At 52.9% G+C, this 25,897-nt stretch overlaps 1 protein-coding gene across 1 annotated transcript; it reads right to left on the reverse strand.

The window, feature by feature from the left end:
* Window positions 1-3,114: 3,114 nt before the first annotated feature.
* On the reverse strand, window positions 3,115-23,455 carry LOC307067928 (multidrug and toxin extrusion protein 2-like; the record flags this gene model as incomplete). The annotated part of the gene is made up of 18 exons (XM_079725550.1): window positions 3,115-3,335; window positions 3,649-3,732; window positions 4,140-4,287; window positions 5,151-5,332; window positions 5,403-5,535; window positions 13,645-13,714; window positions 14,006-14,081; window positions 14,723-14,831; window positions 15,694-15,761; window positions 16,077-16,190; window positions 17,040-17,137; window positions 17,505-17,602; window positions 17,774-17,818; window positions 20,593-20,635; window positions 21,306-21,454; window positions 22,125-22,193; window positions 22,410-22,511; window positions 23,333-23,455. The coding sequence occupies 18 exons, from the start codon at window positions 23,453-23,455 to the stop codon at window positions 3,115-3,117; spliced, it is 1,932 nt and encodes a 643-aa protein (XP_079581676.1).
* Between the last annotated feature and the right edge of the window lie 2,442 nt (window positions 23,456-25,897).

A 25,897-nucleotide genomic window follows, 5' to 3' on the forward strand; every position in this document is an offset into this window, starting at 1 on the left:
TCATGCAAGTATCGGCTGTCATTCATAGGGTGCAGGAGTTGTAGAGTTCTGCGTCTTACAAAACCAACCTGGCATTTTTTACTGCTGTCCTGAAAGTACTCATAACAATACTTATCCTCGCATAATAGGCCCTTCAAGTTGCAAGTTAATGGCTCTTCAAGGACAAATCTATGTTTCTTATTTCTGTAGCACAAGGCAAGTAAATTTCCCTTTTTTAAACTTGAGACAGATGCCTTTCTGAATAGATTGCGTCCACAGAACTTAACGTGGGGACCATTTCCTGTCCTGGACAGGAGGCCTTGGGCATTCACGGCTCTGCAGCCCTGAAAGCCTTGGGGGCTGGTGAGGGGGCGTCTGGAGGAGGACCCTGAGCCACAGCAGCTGCCCCGCCAAAGGGGATGGAAGATGCAGGGAGACGACCCCCCAGCGCAGCCAGGACACTGCCTGGGGCACTTCAGCCAGATGGAAAGTCTGAAGGAGAGCCCTCAGGGCTGCACCCTCCCCGCCTCCAAGCTTGAGAAGACTCGGCCGCTCAGTGAGAGAGTGTAACTCACTCTAGGAACGTGTGATCCACCACTGAGTGAATTGCTCCGTTAGGCTGTCTGCAGTACGTTACATCTACATCACAGGACGAGGTGGCGAGAATCAATCACTAGGCTAGTTTAGGAAACAGCTGCTTAAACCACTATCAGAATAATCAATCATAAAATAGCTCAGACAGAATTTCAATACGGAATTTTCATTTGGTATATTGTACGTTACACATCTTTTTATATACAGCAGGTTCTTATTAGTCATGCATTTTACACACATCAGTGTACACATGTCAATCCCAGCCTCCCAGTTCATCACACCACCACCACCCCCCACCACCACTTTCCCCCCTTGGTGTCCATACGTTTGTTCCCTACATCTGTGTCCCTATCTCTGCCTTGCAAACCGGTTCATCTGTACCATTTTTCTAGATTCCACATATATGCGTTAATACGACATTTGTCTTTCTCTTTCTGACTTCACTCTGTATGACAGTCTCTAGGTCCATCCACGTCTCTACAAATGACCCAATCTTGTTCCTTTTTATGGCTGAGTAATATTCCATCGTATATATATGTACCATGTCTTCTTTATCCATTGATATGTCGATGGGCATTTAGGTTGCTTCCATGACCTGGCTATAGTAAATAGTGCTACAATGAACATTGGGGTGCGTCTTTTTGAATTATGGTTTTCTCAGGGCATATGCCCAGGAGTGGGATTGCTGGGTCATATGGTAATTCTATTTTTAGTTTTTTAAGGAACCCCCATATTGTTCTCCATTGTGGCTGTATCAATTTACATTCCCACCAACAGTGCAAGAGGGTTCCCTTTTCTCCACACTCTCTCCAGCATTGATTGTAGATTTTTTTTGACGATGGCCATTCTGACCGGTGTGAGGTGATACCTCATTGTAGTTTTGATTTCCATTTTTCTAATAATTAGTGATGTTGAGCCTCTTGTCCATCTGTATGTCTTCTTTGGAGAAATGTCTATTTAGGTCTTCTGCCCATTTTTTGATTGGGTTGTTTGGTTTTTTTTAAGATTGAGTTGCATGAGCTGTTTATGTATTTTGGAGATTAATCCTTTGTCCGCTGATTTGTTTGCAAATATTAAACATTCTAATTAAGCAGAATTATTGACTTGTCTACTAGTATATTCTGCTTCAGAATAAATACATTATATTTGGTAAAACTGGCATGAATTGTAATAATGTTCTTAGTTTTCAGATATCCCGTTGGAGACAATTCTTTGACCACAAGTTTTCTCCAACTATAAATCCACTTTTTTGCCTTTATCTATCAAAGGTGGTGTTGGTCAGCTTTCTTTAACTGATTTTTTCTCATTTTAAATTCTCAGCCAAGAAGATTTTTCTCAAGTTTTACTCTGTCATTTGTGGGTTGTTTTTTGAAATAATCTATAGAGTAGATAGGGGTTTTTTCCCCAACTATATCCTCCTTCCCCATCTGCTGACCCAAAACAAGTATTTCTGTAAGCATGTTCACGAGACACCAATCCCATAAGGTTTTACACAAAAACTGGCCCCACTGCCGACCCTGCCTAGAAGGGGTTTGTAAAGCACACCAGCATCTTAAAGATCCCAGGCCTACAGAACCTTTGAAGTGCCAGTGTGTGTTGTTTCCCAAACTTACTTGAGCATGGAGTCATTTTTCCTCAATACCTCTCAACCTTAGGACACATGACGTGACTTTTCTGTGCTCTCTACCTGGTCATTGTGTTTGGGTGCAGAAGCTGTCTTCGTGTCACAGATGAGGATGCAGGCTTCTGCCTTCCTGTGGGCGGAGGGCCTGCAGGAGGATCCATAGCGTGTTGACTCTTCAGAACCAGGGTTTGCACTCTGCATCCTTTTTTCCTATTGACCTTGATCAATAAATCTGTTTGTCTGTGGGTGTGTTTATAGCTACTGATGCTGAAGGGACTGACGATGACAGAGGCCAGGCTGCCCAGTGCGGCCTGGAGCCCAGAAATGGTCACCAGTCCCAGGCCTCAAAAGCATCCTAGAATTTGGATCAGCATCAGATTCCACCCTGAGGCCACGTGGCCTAACGATCTGGGTTTCGCTGCCCTTGTTTATATCTTATTGCTACTGTATGAAAGGTGTTTCTCAAGGTCTGTGATACGTGAAAATGCTGATGCCACGAGAGGACTGAAGGAAAAGTGACCAGCCCAGCCCTGGTCGGGGCCTCACGGCACCTGGATCTGCGGAGGGTACATGGGCAGGATGCAGATGGGGGTCTCCGCACGGGGCCTGCTGGCCCCCTTTCCAGAGCTTCACAAAGGCTTTGTGTACAGACTTGGGCAGCAGACTCAGCCTAGAAATATGCACTTCTTAATGTAACAGTGGCATGTGCCATTTTGTTTCGATTTGAAATCTCCAATTTGAAGCCATTTACGATACTGAATAATGGTAGCAGCCCCAGGAGCCTCGTCTTCCGGGCAGCTGAGGTCTTCTAAAGAGCAGTTAACCACAGTTCAGACCCGTTACGTCACACGAGGCACCGGCTAAAGGTCTATTTTTGAGGATGTGGGGTGGGCAGCCACTCTCTGCTTCCTTTCTTGCTAGGGCCTGGCAGTCAGGACCCTGATGACAAGCCCCACTACCAGCGTGCCCGTCGCTGCCCCCAGAGCAGCCCCCCGGCGGATGGCCAGCTGTTTGGCCGACAGTCTGCCAGGGGGAGCTGGCAGGGGTGGGGCTGCTTCTGGAGTCCCGAAGAGGTCCAGATGGGCCTCGGGCCTTGAGTACATTGTCAGGGTCACGCCAGGGTAGCTGCCCGTAGCCACTGCAGAGGCAAACGGGGCCAGCTTAGCATGGGGGTGGGGTGGGTGGTGGCTTGGAGGTGCATGATCGACGCCTGTCCCTCACAGCAGGAGACGCCCGCCTTTTTTCTACGGCACGACAGAGGAGAGAAGTACGTGGGATGCGCAGGAAAGGCTATCGCTAAGATGAGATCAGACGCGTGCGCCTGTCTGAGCCTGTGTGCTGCCTAACCTTCACCAGTGACCTCAGGGCACGTATGAAATGCTTAGTCGAGCTGCCTTTGCACGTTCCCTCGTGACAAGTGAAGCCCATAGAGTCTGCAGCTGGTTCCCCACCGCAGGACGAGGCACGGACACTGGGATAACCGGGGCTTTGGGCCGTGATAACCAGCGCCCGCCCCGGGACAGCAGAGCGGCCGCCTGGTGGGGGTCGGGGGGTCGGCGGGAAGCGCCCGCACGCTGCTGAGTCGAGCCAGGCTGACCTGCCCAACCCACGCCTGCAGGCTTCCCACCTGGGTTGGAGGTGAGTGCTGACGACACGCTCTAGGGTCCAACAGCCCGTGCTCCGACCTCATCCCCTGCCTTTGCAGTTGCAGGATGACGGGGAAGAGACCTAAGCGCTCAACCCGCTCCCTCATCTGAATGGAACCGAGGCTCACTGCCCCCCAGGCTGGGGAGGGACGGGGCCTGCTTCCCGGGGTCTCTTAGACAGTGGACGTTAGTGTCACCCTCCTGGCATTAGGACGGACGTCACTGTCACGCTGAGGAAGAAAGGCAGCTGGGGCTCGCGTGGTTCCCCGTCACCCGCGCACGCGGGGCAGCGTTACCTGAAGATACGACTGCTCTCTCAGGCCCGGGTCTGAGGCTGGGGGCTGTGGTCTCAGCGGCCTGGGGCGGCAGCCCCACACGTTTCTGTACCTGAAGGAGACAGAGTTGTCCGGTCGGCCTGCTGTCCACCCCGGCCTCAGCTGTGCCCTGCAGGCCGAGCAGGACGTGGTCACACACAGGCACACCTCGGAGGCTCCAGACCACTGCAATAAAGCGAATGTCACAACAGAGCCACTCACAGGGGTTTTCTGGTTTTCCGGTGCATATAAAAGTGATGTTTGCATGACACTGGAGTCTGTTAAGCACACAATACCATCATGTCTAAAAAAGCCTTGTCCCTGCCGCAGTTAAAAAGTGCCTCTTTGCTGAAAAATACTAACCATCACCTGAGCCTTCAGCAGGTTATCAGCCTTTTGCAATAGTGACATCAGAGATCAGTGATCACACCTCCCCATAAAGCAGATAATAATGAGGTCTGACATATGATGAGAATTAGCAAAACGTGAGAGAGACATGAAGTGAGAAATGCTGTTGGGAAAATGGCGCCGACAGACGTGCTCAATGTGGGCTCGCTCCAGACCTTCAACTTGTAGAAACCACAGCATCTACAAAGCGCAGTACAGCGAGGTCTGCCCGTGTTCACCCTTCTGGGGGACTTTACAGGGGTGGTGTTTTAGGGCTGTGTTAATCCGTTGTCTCAGGCGTCAGGAGGACTGGATCCACATGCGAAGGCAAACCCCCACTCTGCGGGGATTCGGTCTGAGAGCACCCCCTCCATGCTCAGCCTGCAGCCTAAGCTGTGGCTTTAATGCCTCTGACAAGCAAGTGCCAGTCCGCCCGGCTTCAGTTCTTCCGAGAGGATGGTGACGGGGTGCTGTCATTGCCTCTTCCAAGGTCACAGCACCCTCGGGGCTCACCCATGTTCAGACGAGTTCGACTGAGCCGTTGGCTTTAGTCTGGCCTTTGGCAGTCGGGCTGCTGAGGTTTCCTCTGTGGGTCTGGGGTGGTACCCGGATGGGGCGCCGCTGACAGCGCACCGTCTCCATGACAGGAGACGTTGAGGTGCGCCCCTGGCGTTTTGGGGGAGCAGTACTCACCTCCTCCGCAGCCTGCTTCCAGTCCATCCAGGCGGTGTAGGTGACGAAGGCCGTGGCGGCCAGGAAGACACAGGCTAGCATGCCCAGCCAGAGGCCTGCAGGACACGGGACAGTGGGAGCATCTGATGACGCCCGGGGCGCCCCGCCTCCCCCCACTCCACGTACCCGTGATCCCCAGCCCGACCACGAAGGTCAGCACGACGCCCAGCGGGAGGCCGACGACGTAGTACATGACGGCGTTCACAACGGCCCCGAAGGCCTGCCTGCCAGTCCCTCTCAGGACCCCACCGTAGAGACACTGCGGGGAGGCAGAGGGGGCCGGGGTTGGTGACGCTGAGGCTGACGGGGGTCTCAGCAGCGGGAGCTTCCGCGGGAATCTACGGGGCATGGCCTCGTTTAAGTTCACAGCATGGGACCAGGATGGGCCCTCGTCCCCCTTCCTTCCCAGCGGGGACCTGCGCGGGGTCACGCAGAAGCTGCTGCATTTCAGACACAACTCCAGAGCCCCGGTCGACACCTAGACTGCCTCCCTGGAGAGGGAAGGTGAAGTTGGTGACGGACTACCCACAGGCTTGGGAAACTGAACTCGCTTCATACAGATTGTGTGTAGGTCTCCTGTTGCTGCTGCACCAAGTTACCACAAATGGTGGCTTAAAACAAGACAAATGGATTATTTTACGGTTCCTGAGATTAGAAGGCCGAAATGGTCCCACTGTGCTAAAGGTGGGGCTGGTTCCTTCTCAAGGCCCCGGGCAGGAGGATCCAGAAGAAAGTAAAAGCTGGGGCAGACTTGAAAACAGCCTGAACTCTGCGTGGGCCCCGGCCCATACTCGGCTCCTTCAGCAGAGAACGGAAGCCCTACCAGCGGTCAGAGGTGCCTGAGCATCCCCCCACAAACAGTAACTGGCTGAACACTGAGCTATGCAGACATAGGGGTGACCCCGAGGAAGCTAAGCTTAAAAATAAAAACAAGAAAAACAAAATACAAAACTGAGCAGAGACAGCAGCTGCAGTTTGTGGAGGAGACAGGATCACAGGCAAGACTAAACAGAAACAGCAGTCCTTGGGGAAAGGCTGCTCTCTGGGATGGACCTATGGTACATCACCAAACAGGCCTCAGTACATCTAGATCCCTGGTGGTCTAGTGGTTATGACTTGGCACTCGCAATATGTTTAGAAAGACTGGATTAATACAAAAGATGTTCTTTGACCACAACAGAATTAAATTAGAGATGTCTACCGGAAAGAATTTTGGAAATACCCCCAAATATTTGGAAATTAAACAGCACGCTTCTCAGCCCATGGGTCAAAAAATAAATCACAAGAGAAATTTTAAAATATTTTGAATGAAAAAAATACAATATATCAAAATTTATGAGATTCAGTTGAAGCAATACTTAGAGGGAAATGTATAGCTTTAAACACCCATATTAGAAAAGAAAGGTCTCAAATCAGTAGCCTAATATTCCACCCTAAGAAACCAGTAAAGAAAAGCAAACTATGCCTGAATAAAGCAGAAGGATGAGCATAATAAGAATTAAAGTGGAATTAATTGAAACAGTCAACAGAAAACAGCAGAGAAAATCAATGAAACCAAAATTCTAGTCCTTTGATAGGATCCACAAAACTGATGAACACTTACTAAGGATCTGACCTTGGTAAAATAAGACCAAGAAAACAGGAAAGTGAAGACACAAATTACCAAAATTAGGAATGAAAGGAGAGACATTACTACTTTCCCTAAAGAAAAGGATTGTAAGGGAATATTATGAGCAACTTCATGCCAAAGATTTAGACAATTTAGTTGAAGTGAATAAATTCCTAGAAAGACACACATTATTAAAACAAACTCAACAAGAAATAGAAAGTGAGGGACTTCCCTGGTGGCACAGTGGTTAAGAATCCACCTGCCGATGCAGGGGACACGGGTTTGAGCCCCGGTCCGGGAAGATCCCACATGCCGCAGAGCAACTAAGCCTGTGTGCCACAACTACTGAGCCTGCGCTCTAGAGCCCGCGAGCCACAACTACTGAGCCCACGTGCCACAACTTCTGAAGCCCGCGTGCCTAGAGCCCGTGCTCCGCAACAAGAGAAGCCACTGCAATGAGAAGCCCGCACACCGCAACGAAGAGTAGCCCCCGCTCGCCACAACTAGAGAAAGCCCGCACACAGCAACAAAGACCCAATGCAGCCAAAAATAAATTAATAAAATAAATAAATTTTTAAAAAAAGAAATAGAAAGTGAATAGACCTATAACAAGTAAATAAATTAAATTAGTTAAAATATCTTCTGACAAAAGCCAGACAAAAGCCCAGATGGCTTCACTGGTGAATTCTATCACATGTTTAAAGAAGAAATAATGCCAATTCTTCACAAACTCAAAATGTATAGATATGAGGAGAGAACACTTTCAAAATCATTCCAGGAGGCCAATGATATGCTGATACCAAAGCCAGATCAAGATATCACAAGGAAAAGATAAAAATCACAGACCAATATCTCTCATGAATGTAGACGCAAAATCTTTAACAAAATACTAGGAAACCAAATTCAGTGATATATATTAGAAAAGATATATGCCATGATCAGGAGGGTTTTATCCCAGGAATGCAAGGTAAAACATCTGAAAATCAATTAATGTAATTACACCATATTAATAAAGGACAAAACCAGATGATTATCTCAGTAGATACAGAAAAAGCATTCTACAAAATCCAGCACGCATTCATGAGAAAATGTTTCAAACTAGGAGAAGGGCTCTTCCTCAGCCTCAATAAGGGGCATTTATAAAAATTTTACAGATAATATATTTAATGCTGAAAGGCTGAATACTTTCCCTTTAACATCGAGAACAAGGCACGGGTGTATGCTCTTGCCACTTCCACTCAACATCGTACTGGAGGTTTAGCCAGTTGGAAAGGGAGAAGTAAAACTCTTTATTCACAGATGACATGATCCTATATGGAGAAAATCTTACAGACTCCACACGCCAAAAAGTACTAGAATGAGTTTAACAAGGTCACAGGATAAAAGATCAATAAACAAAGATCAATTATCTTTCTATAAACTAGCAATAAACAACCTAAAAATGAAATTAAGAGTTCCATTCATAATACCATCAAAAAGAACAAAACATTTGGGGATAAATTTAACAAAAGTCGTGCAAGATTTGACCACTGAAGACTACAGCACATTGCTGAGGTAAATTAAAGAAAATCTAACTAGTCGGAGAGACATTCCATGTCCATTTTAACAATACTGTTAAGATGACAATTCTCCCAAGATTGCTCTGCAGAATCAACACAATTCCTTTCAAAATCCCAGCAGGCTTTTTAGTAGAAATTAACACACTGGTTCTAAAATACATATGGAAATGCAAAGGATCTAGAAAAACAAAAGCAATGAAAAAGAGAGAACAAGGTTGGAAGATTTATACTAACTTATTTCAAAGCTCACTATAAAGCTACAGTAATTAAGACAGTGTAGTATTGGTACAGGATGGGCATATAAATTAATGAAACAGAATTATGAATCTATAAATAAATCACTACATTTACAACCAATTGATTTTTGACCGAAGTGCCAAGATAATTCACTGGGGGGGTAATAGCCTTTCACACACCAAGAATGGTGTTGGGACTGTTGAATATCCACACACACAAAAATAAACTTAGACCCTTACCTCGTACCAAACACAAAACTGGGCTCAAAATGAATCATAAACATAAGTGTAGGACCTAAAACTATAAAATGTCTAGAAGAATTCATAGGAGAAAATCTGTGACCTTGGGTTAGGCAAAGATTTCTTATATATGACAGCAAAAGCGTGAGCCATAAAAGAAAAGAAAATGAGAAACTGGCCTACATTAAAAGCGCAAACTTTTGCAGCTCAAAAGATAAGAAAATGAGGGGGCTTCCCTGGTGGCGCAGTGGTTAAGAATCTGCCTGCCAATGCAGGGGACACGGGTTCAAGCCCTGGTACGGGAAGACCCCACATGCCGCGGAGCAACTAAGCTCGTGCGCCACAACTACTGAGCCCACGCACAACTACTGAAGCCTGTGCACCTAGAGCCCGTGCTCCACAACAAGAGAAGCCACCGCAACGAGAAGCCTACGCACCACAACTAAGAATACCCCCCGGGCCTCCCTGGTGGCGCAGTGGTTGAGAGTCCGCCTGCCGATGCAGGGGATACGGGTTCGTGCCCCGGTCTGGGAGGATCCCATATGCCGCGGAGCGGCTGGGCCCGTGAGCCATGGCTGCTGAGCCTGCGCATCCGGAACCTGTGCTCCGCAACGGGAGAGGCCACAACAGTGAGAGGCCCGTGTACCACAAAAAAAAAAAAAAAAAAAAAAAGAATAGCCTCCGCTCTCTGCAACTAGAGAAAGCCCGCATGCAGCGACGAAGACCCAACGCAGCCAAAAATAAAAATAAAATAGTTATTTTTAATAAATAAATAAATAAATAAATAAATAAGAAAATGAAAGTCAAGCCACAGACTGGGCTTGCAAATCATATACCTGATAAAGGACTTATGTGTAGAACATATAAAGAATTATTGGGGGAGGGGGGTGTGGGAGGGATGGACTGAGAGTTTGGGGTTGGGAGGTGCAAACTATTATATATAGGATGGATAAACAACAAGGTCCTACTGTATAGCACAGGGACCTATATTCAATATCCTGAGATAAACCATAATGGAAAAGAATACATTTTAAAATGTATATATGTATAACTGAATCACTTTGCTGTAAACCCGAAACTAACACAACATTGTAAATCGGCTATACTCCAATAAAAATAAAAATTACAAACAAACTATACAAAAGCTCTTAAAACACAACAATAAGAGAACAAGCCAATTTTAAAATGGGCTCTGAACAGACACCTCACCAAAGAAGACATACTGATGGCAAATAGGCGTATGAAAAGACGCTCCACATTACGTGTCAGTCGGAAGTTACAAATTAAAACAGCAATGAGACACCACTACACACCTGTTAGAATGACTAGGATCAAAACACTGACAACACCAAATTCTGGCGAGGATGCAGAGCAACAGGAATTCTCATTGATTACTGATGGGAATGCAAAACGGTGCAGCCACTTTGGAAGGCAGTTGGGCAATTTCTTACAAAGCTAAACATAATATTACCATGCTATTCAATTATCATGCAGCCAGGTATTTGCAGAAAGAGTTGAAAACTATGTCCACACAAAAACCTGCACAATAATGTTCACAGCTTTATTCATAATTGGCCAAACTTGGAGCAACCACAATGCCCTTTAATGTGGTCCTTCCAGACAGTGAAGCATCAGTGATAAAAAGAAACAAGCTGTCAGGCCATGAAAAGACCCAGGGGAGGCACCTTACGTGCACATGACTAAATGAAAGAAGCCAATCTGAAAAGGCTACGTGTTGTTTAACTCCAACTATAAGACACTGGAGAAGGCAAAACTACAGAGACAATAAAAAGATCAGTGATGGCCAGTGGGTGAGGGAGGGGGACAGCAGGAGAAAGGGAGGAATGAACAGGGAGCAGGAAGGATTTTTATGGCAGTGAAATTACGCATATGATTCCTTTTTGTTTTTTGGCCCTACTGCTTGTGGGATCTCAGTTCCCTGACCAGGGATTGAACCTGGGCCACGGCAATGAAAGTGACGAATCCTGACCACTAGACCACCAGGGAACTCCCATGATTCTTTTTTTTAATTGAGGTATAGTTGATTTACAATGTTGTGTTAGATTCTGCTGTACAGCAAAGTGCTTCAGATATATATATATCTATATATAGATATATATATATAGATATATTCTTTTCCACTATGGTTTATTACAGGATATTGAATACAGTTCCCTGTGCTATACAGTAGGACCTGGTTGTTTATCTATTTTATATATAGTAGTTTGTATCTCGTATGATTCTATAATGGTGGGTCCATGTCATTATACCGTTGTCAAAATCCATAGAATGTACAATGCCAGCAATGAACCCTATGGAGAACTATGGACTTAATTATAATGTATCAATATTCATTCATAACTAAACAAATATCCTGCACTAATACCGTATGTAAATAAAAGGGGAAAGAAGGAGAGAGAGGGGTTTATGGGAACTCGCTGTATTTTCTCAATTTTTCTGTAAACCCAAAACTGGTCTTAAAAATAAAATCCGTTTTTAAAGTTTTAAGACAATACCAAGAATTGGCAAGGGACGGGGAGGAACTGGAATCCTCATATATTGCTGGTGGGAATGTAAAATGGTACAGCTGCTTTGGAAAACAGCTTAATGGTTTCTTAGAAAGTTAAAAATAAACTTATGCTTCAACCTAACAATTCAAATCCTAGGACTCTACCAAGAGGAGCAAAAACATACGTCCACATGATGACTTGTACGTGAATGTTCCCAGCAGCCTTAGTCACAACAGCCAACACTGAAAACCACCTAAATGCTCATCACCTGATGAATGGGTAGACAAAACATGTTACAGCCACACAATGGACCATCAGTCGGCCACAAAAAAGAAATGAAGTCCTGAAAAATGCTACAACATGGACAAACCTCAACAACATTTCACTAAGTGAACAAAACCAGACACGAAAGACTACATACTGTATGATTCCATGTCTATGAAATATTCAGAAAAGGCAAGTTCACACAGACAGAAAGCAAGTCAGTGGATTGCCTAGGGCTGGCCATAGGAGCAGGGAGTGACTTCAAAACAGGCCCCAGGAATTTTGGGGGAGTGATGAAAATATTCTAAAACTGGATTGCAGTGCTGGCTGCACAAGGATAAATTTATTTTAAAGGACTGACTTATGTTAAAATGCATGAATTTATGGTATGTAAATTATAACTCAAGAAGTTATAAAAAATATAAAATAAAGATTAGGTCTATGGAACACATAAATTAAGAATGGTATAGATCGGGTCTTCCCTGGTGGTGCAGTGGTTAGGAATCCGCCTGCCAATGCAGGGTACACGGGTTCAAGCCCTGGTCCGGGAAGATCCCACATGCCGTGGAGCAACTAAGCCCATGCTCCACAACTACTGAGCCTGCGCTCTAGAGCCCGTGTGCCACAACTACTGAGCCTACGTGACACAACTACTGAAGCCCGTGCACCTAGAGCCTGTGCTCGACAACAAGAGAAGCCACCGCCATAAGAAGCCCATGCACCGCAACAAAGAGTAGCCCCCGCTCGCCACAACCAGAGGAAGCCCGCGTGCAGCAATGAAGACCCAACGTGGCCAAAAATAAAAATAAATTAATTTAAAAAAAAAAAGAATGATATAGATCTAGCCAGGGGGAAAGGTGATAGATGCAGAAACACAAGCTCTAAGGTCCCTCGCAATTGCTAACTGTACGTCTGCCTCGGGTTCCCTGGTGGGCAAACTGAACGGAGAGGTGCTGCCTTCAGAACATTTAGAAGCCAGAGCACTCCCCGACCTTACATTGCAGGAGAAATCTCTCAGCTGTGGCCTCACCTTGGAGCTAGAGAAAAAGTAATAATAGTGTACTTAACACTAGCCCATGACAAAAGCAATAACAGAATCCATAAGATAGTTTCTCTTAATGTTCTGCGGTAAAAGCCATGGATTTGATGACGAAAACCAGTCCAGAGCAAGCGGTCCTGCTGAGGTCAGAAATGTGCTCCAGGTATTTGCCCAGCTAAATGCAAAGGCCAGCCCTGGAACATACAGGGAACTGGGCAGAGAGTATTGGGGCTTCTGGAAAAATCCTCCACGAATAGTTTCTCCCAAGGTTATTTATTTTCCATAAGAGTTGATAATAGTTCTTGTGCAGGTGTTTGCCCCAGTGTTCTGTGCTGCTAGCTAAGCCCTCACTCCATGAAGAGCTGTGGATTTTACGCTCGGGATGCCTTCCTGAAAGATTCACACGCCCCGAGATGTGAAGTAGGAAGACCCAGAATTTCAAATTCTGCTCATCAAATGAGACTTCAGTGCTTGCTTTCTTTATGCCACGCTTTTAAAAGTTCACATAATTCAAACCTGCACTAAATGGGACCTGCCCTTTAGCGATCAAAGGAGCAGAAAGTCAGGCCCGTTGTACCCTGGGCTGACCCACTCCTCTGAAGTGACCCTTTGCTCTGGCAACTGGCGCGACTGCTCCTGGGCCCCGCTCCGGGGAATGAGGAAGGAACGGATGAGTGACTTTACGCTGGGGCCGGTGTGCAGCATTTTGCTCATCTGCGTGCATCTCTGGCGTGTTGGAATCGCACAGCAGAAGGGGGCTCATCATTTTGAATGACAGAACCAACACGAGCAGACACGTCGGGCCCTTCTTCTCTGGTCAGCCCTCTCTGCGAAGCGGTGAGCTAACGCTCACAGCCCTGACCGGCCTCGGGGAGGGTGCGTGAACGTGGGGGGGTCAGAGCAGGACTCACACAGACTGCCTCAAACAGGTGGAAGACGATGTAGAGCGGTAGGACCTTGCTGACCAAGGCGACCACTTCCCTGCGGGAGAACGGGAGCGGTAAGACACGAGCGTATCCTTGGAGTGCGCTTCGTGCCCCTTCTATCCTGCCCCTGCCCCACGCCAATGTAACTGATGGCGTGAGTTGTCTCTGAGTTTCCCTGTGTCTGGGGGACACACGTCTTAACCCCCCCGAGAAGCCCCCAAATTTTGCCCTGCCCTTCGGTTGGTGCCCTGTCTACCGACAGGTGAGCGGTAGAGGGGGCGTCTCTGGGGACCAGCTGCGGAGCACCTGGCATCCCCAGAAGTGAGTGAGAGAACTGATTACCTACTCGTCATCGGTAAAGATGTGGCCCAGTTTATTCCTCAGGAGGCTCAACAGGGTGCCCATGACCAGCGAGGTGCCAACTGTAAGAGACCAAAGGCCCAGCCCAGCTTCCACCTGCCCAGCCCCACCCCACGTTCATTTGGACTAAGACCCTCGCTTGTCGTCTGTAAGGAGGGCACCACGTGTGAAATGCCTTTCCTCCTGTGGTTCGCAGAGTGGGGTCCCTGCACCGGCCGCAACATCATCATTGGTAGCTGGTTAGAGGATGCATATTCTCAGACCATCACCTCCGACCTACGGAGTCAGAAACTCTGGCAGGTGGGGTTCTGTGTTTTCACACACACACCCCTACCCCACCCCCAGGGCTGAAGCCTGAGAGCCACTGCTCTCCACGAGGAGGTGATCTGAGCCTGGCAGCCACAGAAAGCAGGAGGATGGACACAGATGGGGCCACTCTGAGGGCTGGGATGGGCAGGTCCCAAGCTCCTGGAAATGCCGGCAGGGCAGGCTCGAAGGAGGACCGGCTTTCCCAGAGTCGCACTAAGTGATGGAAACTGACAGCCTAGAACCCCAGTGGCAGGGAAGGAGCGGAAGGGGCACAGCAGGCTTGCTGCTCGTCAGAGGGGCTGCTCTAGGCCACGTGGCAGGTATGACAGGTTTGGAAGGTGAACTGTTGGCTCCCAGGCCCTCCCTCCCTGGCCTAGGTCCCGACCCCACCCACCTGTGCAGAGGGTGCCTGAGATGGCAGATCGCTTGGCTTGCACGGTGTCTGCGGCTCCCAGGGCCGTCCCCACTCGGAAACAGACCGCGATGCTGAGCCCCATGGGAATCTGGGATCAGAGAAAAGAAGGTGTGGTGGTTAGAGCCCCCCTCCTGCCCCGGGGGCCAAGAGGGAGGAAGGCAGGATGTGTCCCAGGGGGGCGGGACCCGCGAGGCTGCTGGCGACAGGCCGAGACCTGGGAGGTGGGGTGGGCTACCCAGGGCCAGCCAAACCCACCAGGCCGGGGCATCAGACATCACAGGCAACCGAAATCAACGCGCTGCCAGAAACTCACGAGTAAACGCGTGTTAAAGAGGTGGATGTGGTCCTAACTATGTTAGAAATGCTCCCTGTAAGAAGATTCAGCAGAAGCCATCCATAACAACAAGAATCAACTTATAAATTAGTTTAGTGCGTGTAGATTTTTGCAACTCCCTTGATTAAAGCTAGGGTCACAGACTGCATGCCCCAGGAGGCCGGCAGATGCTACACGAGTGACACGGGACAACCCACATGTCCGGGGGAGAGAAAGGAGCTGCGGGGACCACGGTGGATGCAAGGAAATGCCCTCACGAGGGCCGCTGTCCCCCAGCGCCCACCAGCTGGGGTGCGCAGAAACGTGGGCTCACTACTAAATGGCATGTCCCATTTTTCAAAAAAATGCAAATATCTAGATTGTGATGTGCAATCTTCCTATTTTAAATGGTGCTAATTAATTGAAAACAATTGCAACATCGTGAATTCAACGGAGCAGCCGTGGGCCATGTGTGTCTGGCAAGGCCTGGGCCTGGTGGGTGCAGGAGGTCCAGAAGGTCCCTCGGGAGACAGAGACAGCCTTTGAGGGGACAGCCCCCCCTCCTCTGACACCCCCAGGCCGTCAGGGGGCCGGGCTGGGGGCAGGGCATGGCGAAGGCACCCCCATCGAGCCTCACCATGTAGACGACAGTGGCCACCTCGTAGATGATGGCCTGGGCAGAGAGGTCGAGCACGCTGAGCAGGCCTGGGGGTGGTGGGGGACGTGGTGAGTGCCTGGCCGGCCAGCCGACAGCCCTGGCTGTTTGGACCGAGTCCGCTGATGAGCACACGACGTGCCAGGCGATGCCCACAGCTGCTCACGCATCAGCGGGACCTCACTCCCTTGCTGACTGACCACCACGCCCGGGCGCCCACCCAGTGCCAGGCCTACGCCGGGCAGTGCCGGGAGCTCACGGCCCGGTGGGGAGACGCGCCGGGCTGGGGGACCGCCCATCCGGGGGAGGGGGTCCTGAGCTGGGGGGCAGCCCACGCGGCTCCCTGCACCCTGCTGTCCACGTACCCATGAGGAAGCTCCCGATCTCGTAGGCCCACCACTCAATGCAAGTCATGAGCATGCTGGGCACGGCCAGGCGGAAGAAGGGGCCCCAGCCCTGCAGGCACTGGCTGGACCAGCCTAGGAGCAGAGGCCCGCCAGCTGAGCCGCGGTCCACCCTGCGGCCCCGCCCACTGCCCCGCCCCCTGCCTTCGGCCTGGGCACCTGGCAGCTTGTGGGGGGCTGGCCAGCGGCCCCAGCGCTGGTGGGGGCTGGAGGGGGCTGGGGGGGTAGGAGGATGCCTGGCCTGCGCCCCTAGTGCTTCGGGCTGCGAGCCTGTGACACCAGAGGGTCTTGGGTAACCGCCCCGCCCTTTCTGGACCCCGTTTCCTCGTATGAAAATTTTAGTCCTCCTCCCCCCAAGTGTTGCTGGGAGGACTGCACGACACCAAGGTGCCAAACGGTTTCGCGAGGCAGGTGGGGCTGTGCAGCCACGAGGGACTAGGCCCGAACTGTTCCTGAAGCGCCTGGGAGAGGAGCTCACTGGCCGCGCGGCTGGGTCTCAGGGGCCAAGAGCTCAGAACCTCAGGCCTGGGAACGGGTTCAGTCCAGGCTCCACCACGTCCCACTTCTGGCCTTTGGGGCAAATGACAAACCCTCTCTGCACCAGCTTCCTCCACGTAAATAAACGGGGCTAACGAGGTGTCGTGAAGCTTCACCGAGCAACGTGGGAACCGCCGCCGCCGACCACCCGTGCTGCTCCTCCAGTCTCCATCCCGAGACCAGGGAGCCGGCAGAGAGCTCCCCTGGGCCTGTCCGCAGCAGGGCCCCACCCCATGGCACACTGGACGGGGAAGCCCAGGCCTCGGAGGGGGGCGGCGCCCTGAGGGACGTGCGGGCAGGCCCGGGCCAGGCCTCCTGCAACGGGCTGCAGCTGGGACCCCGCCTGCCACCTGCCCGCTCAGCCCCCAGGAAGGGCGGCCCTCACACCTGCCCACGTGTCCAGGTGCAGCTTCTTCTTCACGACGCAGAGCAGCAGGAAGACGGCCTGCGTGAACTGGGAGACCGTGTTGGCACAGGCCGAGCCCCTGACAGAGCAGGGAGGGCAGGGCTGGGGCCACAGCTGAGTCCGGGCCTGGGCGGGGAGGGCCACAGGCCTGGCTCTGCTGACACCCCATCCCAGGATGGGCCCCACCTGGGGGACACCCACTCTGAGCCTCTTCGGGCAGGCCGGGCAGGGGTGGGCAGCGGCTCCTCATCCCGTCTCCTTGGCAGTGGGTCCCCAGAACCCGAGGGAACAGCAGCCCCCAGTTCCCCATGACCCCCCGATGCTGGACCGCATGGGCAGCCTCCGCAGTCCTTCTCGTGACGGGGACGGGCCTGCCCGGTCAGGGGTGGCACTCCATGGGCAGGGCTCCTGACCAGGCCCCTGCGGCCCCCAGCCCCGGTGCTCACCTGACCCCCAGGCCCAGCACGGAAACCAGGATGTAGTTGGCCAGCCCGTTGACGCAGTTGCCCACGACGCCGCTGAGGACTTGGGGCCACATGATGCCCTGAAGTAGGTGACGGTGAGACTGAGGGGGATGGACGGAGGCTGGGGACACGCAGCTCCTCGAGGGCCCCTGTGTGGCGATCAGGATGGGGCAAAGCGCAGAGGGGACCCGGGCACCCCTGCCCACTGGAACAGGGTGGGGCTGGGGGCAGCTCCAGCCAGGGATCCGTACCTGATTTTGCAGATATTTGGCCAGCAGGCTGTAAAGAAAATTTGCCTGTATAAAATAAACACACACACAAAGTAAGCAACAACTACCAAAACACCACCAGACGAACACTAACAGACACTTCTTAGATGAGCTGGGGCAACTGCTTCACCATGGTACCTCTGGGACCCCAGAGATGGGCTGTGTGCTGACCTGCGCTCCAGCCCCCAGCCTGGGACCACAGGGAGGTGGCCTGAGAGCCACAGGGCTCCTGGCTGCCGGCCAGGCCTTCCACCCGCTGAGGAAGGAGACCCAGGCCTGTTCACAGAAGGGCCACCAGAGCCCAAACCCACAGGTCGGGACACCCTGGGCCTGGCTCAAGCCGCCAGAGACAAGGATCTAGAGGGGGGCGGCCTTGGACTGAGGGAGCGGGGTGCACCCAGGGATGTGGCACCAGCAGCCTCTGCAGAGCAGGGTGGAGACCCCACAGGGGTGGTGGGCCTTTCCCTGTCTGCCGAGGACAGTGAGGGCCTGTGCGTCAGTGTGTGTGTTGGGGGCACCGCCCTGTCCTTTCTGCCCTCTGTCAAGGCCTGGCTCGGGGCCTGCACCCCCTGCGCACCCTCCCCTCAGCCTTCCGCCTCTCTTCAGCACTGCACAGTCAGCAAGAGCGAGGAGCTGGGTTCAGACACTGGCTCTGCCTCTTGTGAGCTGTGTGGCCTTGGGCAAGTTACTTAACCTCTCTGTGCCTCAGTTTCCTCACCTATAAAGGGGACAATAACACGCGTGTGAATCCTTACTATTTATACATACATTCATATACAAAGTTAATATTGCAAAGTGCTTACAAAACAGTATTTGACACATTTAAGTGCTCCAAGAGTTAGGTAAGCATCATGTAAACATTAAGAGTCATTATGATTCTTATTTTATTGGTAGTTAAACTCTGCAGCACCATTGTACAGGAGGGACTTTGTTTATTTGATAAAGTTGCTGCCACAGTGATAACGTGATGTTTCCCCCTGACACAGCCCCAATGGCCCTGTTTGACAAGATACCTTCACTTAGTCTGAAGAGCCAAAGGCTCGGAGGAGAAAAACCAGACTTTTCAGGTGGTTTCCACAATACAGAAGAAATGTGGAGCTGGCCAGGCCCCAAAGAGGTCATGGCACTGGCCTTCCAGACAGGAGGAGGGTGAGGCTGGGGCTCCCTGTCAGGCCTGGCATCCCCTGTGGGCACCCCGCACGCATTCACCCCGACCCGCCCCCTTCCCAGCCCCCTCCTTAAGAGCTCTATCCCCAGTGCTGGTGTGCGGAGGAAGATGGGGGGGCCGGAGATGAGAAGATGGACTCCCCCGAAACAGCACTGCCACCTGGTACCACGTGCACTGAACCACAGCAAATCAAACAGTGTAGCAATGGGTTGGGGGTGGACACACAGACCACTGGGCGGGTCTCGAATCTCAGAAACTGATGGGAGTGGATGGACTGCTTATTTAGTATTTAATAAATTAACAGAGAAAGGAGAGAATATTCAATGAGTCTTAGAAAAAGTTTGTTAGATTACGGTCTTAAATGTAACGACAGAAACCATGAAAGGGTTCAGAGGAAATATAGGCAAATGCTTCTACAATGGGTTCATTGTTTTTAAGCCCAAAGACAGATGTCATAAAGGATGGGATTTATGGGACTGTTACGTATGCGTTAAAAACTCTAAGTCAAAAGTATCGAAAATTAGAAGGCAAGTGAAAAACTGAAAAATGTTTGTGACATATCAAAGTGTTAAGAAATTATTTAACAAGAGTTAAAATAATTAAAGATGAACCCACTAAAATAAGCAAAGGATATGGACAATTCACAGAAGGAAAACAACTGATCAACAAATACATGAAAAAATGCTCACCTTCATTAGCAATAAAATGCATGTTAAAATAACTTATTTCTAATTGGAAAAAAAATTTTAATAATACTCTGTGCTGATGAGAGTATTGCTCTTGGGGGTAGAACTGGTACAAACTGGCATCAAAAGCCATTGACAGAGCAACTCTAATTCCAATAACGCATCTTAAGGAAATCATTCCAGATGTTCACAAAGATTTTTCTATAAGAATGTTTATCTCAATCTAATTTATAATAGTGACTACTGCAAACAACCTAAATACCTAACATGTAGGGACTGGTTAATAAATTATGGCACTAGGGGATACTACATTGCCTTTGAAATGGATATTGTGGAAGGCTATTTAATCATATCAAGAGACTAATGACGTATTTATTTGAAAGGGAAAAAGTAGGTTATAATACAACATACACACATTGGCCCCGTTTCACACTACGCATGAGTCTGTATGTTTGAACACACATGCCCATGAAGAGAAATAATCCTGGAGAGAAGGATTAACCTGTGTCCTCTCTGGGTGGTAGGATTACAGATTTGAAATTTTTCTTCCCTAGGCTTTCCAGAATTTCTCCCATAAATGGTTTTCTAATCAGAAAAACATATTGTGCTACTTTTTAAAAAAAATAATATTGTACTAACTTTTTCTTTTCTTTTTTTTTTTTTTTTGACCTTGCTGCGCGGCATGTGGGATTGCAGTTCCCGACCAGGGACTGAACCTGTGCCCCCTGCAACGAAAGTGCGGGGTCTTAACCCCTGGACTGCCAGGGAAGCCCCCATGCTACTTTTTAAAAGTTCAATCTGCACCAACCAAAATGAGAACTTTTCTCTGGCCCCTTCGGCCGCCAGCATGAGGGCTGATGGCCTCCCCAGCTGACGGGGAGACAGGCAAAAAGCCAGAATCTCGGGGAGTGTGGGCCCAACCTCCCCAAGTTCAGCAGAGGACTTACCGGGAGTGCTGGGATGTAAACGTGCACGTATTCCTGGGCCAGCCTGCGGGAGAACCAGGGCTCTGAGCGGAGCAGCCTGCGCCCCCGGGTGTGAGGAGAGGCTTCAGCAGGCTTTACCCCTGAGACAAGACCCCCAAGTCAAGTGGAACCTCAGTGGTCAGGGGAGGCTGCCACCACGTGCTAGGAAGGCGCAGGAGGAGGGGCCCAAGGACCCAACCAAAGGGTCTCAGGGCTGGGGAACTTGAATTCGGGGTGACGTATGGTTTGTAAGGGGGAAAAAAGGTTCTATCACATCAAGAAATAACCAAATTCAGCGCGCATAATATAAAACGAGCAAGGTGTTCCCATGAGGGGGCAAATCTAAAATTAATAACAAAGAAGCTGGGCTCAGTCCTGTTTCCACTGTTTGGAATTTGGGGTGGTGCACCCTTCACTTCTTCAGAAAGCATCTCTGAGGCTCCAACCACACGCTGGAACACAAACGCAAATACCACGCAAATCCTGTCTTTTCCGCCTCCGTTAAAACTGGCCGTTGGTCTGCCCCCTGCTGGCCACGGCTGGAGCAGCAGGCTGCGCGGGAGAAGCTCCAAAGCAACCCCACAATGTCCCCAGAGGGGCCGCGCTCGCGACGGCTGGGGACCCAGAGAAGCGCGGGGCCCGGGGGTGGGCTTCGCCAGGGGTCCCCCCGCCCGGGGTCCCCCCGCCCGGGGTACCTGGACACGGCCGGGTCCTGCCTGCAGAGCAGCAGGATGTGCTGGGTGTTGAGGAAGAGCGCCCAGCAGGGAAGGCAACACAGCAGTAGCACCAGCGCACCCCGCTGCAGGATGACTCCCACGTGCTTCCTGTTGGGGCTGCCGAAGCTCTGAAACACAGTGGGTCAGCGCCCACGCCCCGCGCACCTGCCCTCTGCCCCGGGGGCCCTGCCAGGGCTGGGGGGCGGGCTGGCACCGCAGGCACCTGGCAGGGCGGGGTGGGGCAGCCCTCCATCGCACCCGGGGGGTGCGGGTGCCCCTGCGGGGGCTCGGCCGGCTCACAAAGGGACAGCAGCAGCTGTTTGCTGAGCTCCAGCCTCCGTCCACCCATCGTGCCGGCTCGCCAACAGCTCCCGATGCGGGAGGCATCACTCCCCGCCCCCCACCCGCGAGAGCACCTGCCAAGTCTCCCTGGGGGTGAGCGGCAGCCAGGCCCACCGTGAGCCCGGGACCCCAGGAGCTGAGCCCAGCTGGGCTGTGGGCCCCCGAGAGCAGGAGGCCCCGTCCGTGGGGCCCTCGCACTCGAGATCAGGGGACTGCCTTTCCCTCCATGGCTCTCTCGCCGGGCTGCCCGGGCTCTTTGCAAGGGGAGGGTCTGGTCCCTGCAGCACGTGGCCCGTGGGGGTGGGTGTGCCAGGGACAGCTGCCCCCGCCCAGGGCCTGATGAGCTCCCAGATCCAGGGGACATTAAGGGGCCTCAGGTGGGCCCCCGGCCCCACCATTTCTGCAGCAGTTGAGGGACTGGCTCTGCCCCTGCCCGGCTCTCGGAGGCCCACCTACCTGGGACATTAAGGTGTCACAGGCCGAGGACAAGCCGAATCCAATGGAAACTCCGCAGACATTGACAAACTGGAGGCACACACAGGAGAGAGCGCAGTCTGTCAGGCGGAGCCCGAGGGGGGCCCTGCGCCTGGGCGGTTGCCCAGCAGCCCGTGACCCGTCCTGGCCCTGCCTGAGCCGTGTGGTGTGCCTTGGGCGAGGCCCTGAGGTCCAGCTGTGCCCTTAGGCTGTCTCTTCTCCCCGGAGCCCAGGGGGGAAGGTCCCTGCAGCCCTGGCTGTACTCACAGCCACCGAGAGGGTCACTGCTGCCAGCTCCACCTTGCCCAGGTGTCCGCAGAACACCGTGCTCACAACGTACGTCATGAAGTTCAGCATCTGGAAGAGGAACTGAAGGACGGTGGCCACGGTCAAGGGCCCCCTCGGTCCTGCCGACCCCTCACAGCCCAGCCCCACCAGAGAGGCTCTCCAGGCCCTGCGAGGCTGAGCAAAGACCCGCAAAAGCCCCTAGAGGCCACAGGGCAAGTCACCCAGAGCGGGCGGGGCAGCGAGCATGTGGCCGAGGCTGCTCCAGCAGCCAGGCTGGGTGACGGGAGGCTCGGGTCCCGCCCCATCCCCCGCTGCACAACTGCGTCAACCCCTGAGCCCCAGTCTCCCCGCCAAGCAGCACCCAGCACAGGGGCTGGAGAGGGTACCGCTGGCGATGCTATCGTCACCAGCTCGTCAGGCCACGCACAGAGGAGCGGGTTTCAAGACACCAAAACCTTAGGAACGGCTCTGTCCAGGGGCTGGGATTAGAAAGAAGTTTCTTCTAACTTTTCGTGTTGTCTGAAACTCTTACAGCGAACACATATTTATTAGTCTTTACGGTCAGGAAAAAATGCATCTCAGCCATTTTCCCTTTGGAAATAAAACAGGCAGAGACCGCCCTTCTCCTGCAAACGCCCAGAGGGGACCCCCAGCTCCCGCAGCAGGGGACCTCACTCGCCCTCTCGGCTTTCAGCCCAGCCTTCCCGGGGGTTCCCGAAGGAGGACACGCCTGCCCCTTCTGACGGGGGCGGGAGGAGGGGGGCTGCCCGCTGCTGAGGGGGTCGGGGGGCCACCTGGACACTGTCACCAGGGGCAGTTTCTGGGCAAGGTCGTGAGCAGCCCCTGCCTGGCCCTCACGTCATGCCTGGATGGCGGCCCTCCACCCACCGCCGCCTCCTTACCAGGGGTCCAGAAAGGACAAAGAGCGTCCTCGCCTCGGCCCCAAAGCCGACGGGGACCAGTCTGCGGAGGGCAGGGCAGCGGCTCCCTCGGCCCGGGGGGACCAGGTCCCGGGGGCCGTCCATTCCGAGCCCGGGCAGCAGCCACGCCGCAGGCCGGAGCACCCACGCAGCCAGCCTCGCCCAGCCGGCCAGGGCACCGCGCAGCCTGGCTAATGAGTAAAGGCTGGGAGGAGGGGCCATCGCCACCCAAGGGACCGGCCCTGCCCCCCGGCCCATGTGCTCCCTGGCCCACTGGCCCCAGACATGACAGAGCCCTGGGCCCCCAGAGTCACCAGGCTGACCCCTCCCAGGGGGTCATCAGCAAAGGCCCAGGAGGAACGGGTGTGGGCGGGCCTGGGGGGCCCTGAGGACTCCCAGGCCCAGATGAAGAGACACAGACTCGCACTCCCGGGTGGCAGAGCCAGGTTCCGGCGGGCAGGTGAGGTGGAGGGGGCGCCCAGGGCCAGTTCTAACGAGGGGCCAACTGCTCTCTGCCCCCCAGACGGAGGGCATTCAGTGGACCGGCCTGCAGGGCACACTCATCGTCCGGAGGGCAGGTCCTTGTCTCACAAGTGGTGATGGAAACCCACGACTTCTTCCATTTCCCTCTGCGGAGGCTCTCTGTCCCCAGGCTACTCTCGGGATCGCTGCCCGGAGCCTCCTGGGAGCAAGCAGGGCTGTGGGAATTCCTGACCGCCCACCAGCGGAGGAACTGCTCCCTCGGGTTGGGGGCTTCCCAGGCCTCCCAGGTGTTGTCTTTCAAACAACCGCTTCCAGCCTTTTCCAGCGAACACCCCACTCTTGTTGCAGTGACTGCAAGTTCAGCCAGTGCCACGTGCAGCGCCTGTGGGCTCTGCCCCCAGTTCAGTTTTCCAGGATTTCAGCCCAGGGGCGCCGGCACGGAGTGTCAGAGCTGAGCAGCCAACCAGCCCCGCGTGTCATCTCGCAGCCGGGTGAGAGCTGTGGGGTCAGCGAGCCCCTCTCCACGACCCACCGCGGTCAGGGGCAGCCACGCAGACCCCCCACTGGACACGATCAGCAGTTCGGCTCTCGGCGACAGGGCCACGGACCCCGGGGCCTCGGGAACCTCTCCCTTCTCAGGTGAGAACTTGTCCCCAAGCCCCTGGCCCAGGGCACAGCGGCCTCCCATCTCCTCCCTCCGGCCAACGTTTGTGTCATTCGTGGTTCCTTAGTGGAAACAGGAGAAACTAACTTGAGGTGGTGTGGAGGGAGTGGGGAGAGGGGCACGTGATCTAGAAGGAAGCTGAGCAGCTAGAATGAGGAAATCTGGGTTTTTAAAGGCAAGCCCACGAGATGATTAAGCTCCAAACACATTCAGCCCCAGAGGGAGATTCTGGAAGACCGGGGCAGAGCCAACCTGTGGTGGCAACAGAGGGGAAAGGGTGGGAAGGAGGGGGGCTGGGGACCACCTGGAGGGGGCCAGGCTGGCTCCCCCAAAGGATGGGATGCTGAACAGATTAAAAAATGGTATCACCTGTATACCCAAAACTTAAGTGTCTTAAATCAGCCACCACTTATATCACGTGGGTTGCTGGGATCAGCTGGGTAGTGCTTTTACTGCACCTGTGTCTATGTGTCCGTTGTTGCCCCAAGGCTCGCCTGGGTGGAATGGTCCACCGTGGATGCCTGAGGTCAGTGGGCACTCTGCTGGGGCCCCGTCTTCCTTCACGGGACCTCTCTGGGCAGCCTGGCATCTCATGGCGTGGAGCTGGCCCAACGAGGGAACATTCCAGGAGTGCAAGAGGAAGCCGCATCCATGTCAACACCCAGCTGGGAAGTCTCACAGGTCACCTCTGACTGCTGGCCATCGCTAACCGCAGGGCTGGCCCACGCTCACAAGAGGAAGCGGCGTCCACCTCCTGACGGGAGGAGCTGGAGACCCTGCAGCTTCTGGGACCCGCCCCCCTCCTCTGTCCCATCTCCATCCTCTCCCCTCCCGTCCCCCTCCCCATGTCCCGACCCTGAACGAGGGCAGAGCGGTGAGGGGCTCAGGCCTGCTGAGGACCCTCACAGGGAAGAAGGGCCCAAAGCTACCAGGTCCTGGGAATGGTGGGGGTGGAGAGTCACTGCAAGCCCCCAACACACACTGGGGTCAGAGAGGCTTGCAACAAAGGAGAGGGAGCCTCCCTTGGAGCTGGTTCCGGTGCCCAGCAGCCTCATTGCGCCATGAGGCACTGGAGCGTGCCCCGAAGGGCTCAGTGACTCAGTAAGGAAGCACGTGTGGAACTGGAACAGAAGCCACTGGCCTGGACAAATTGGGTGGCTTAGCAACCTCGGGGGTGTGGGGCGGGCCTCAGGCTCCCCTGTTGCCACAGACCCACTGCAGCAAATGCCAGCACAGAGCCATCCAAGGAGGATGCCGTCTCCGGCTGCAACTCCTGCAGCACCAAGAGGTCAAGTCCCCCTGGGGGTAGGCCTGGCCTGTGGGCCCTGCCCTCAGGTAACTGACAGCCCAGGGACCTGCCAGGAACAGCTGGGGCCGGGCCCCTGCAAACCTTTCCTCAC

The sequence above is a fragment of the Hyperoodon ampullatus genome (assembly GCF_949752795.1).
Source record: "Hyperoodon ampullatus genome assembly, chromosome: 19".
NCBI classification, from domain to species: Eukaryota; Metazoa; Chordata; class Mammalia; order Artiodactyla; family Ziphiidae; genus Hyperoodon; species Hyperoodon ampullatus.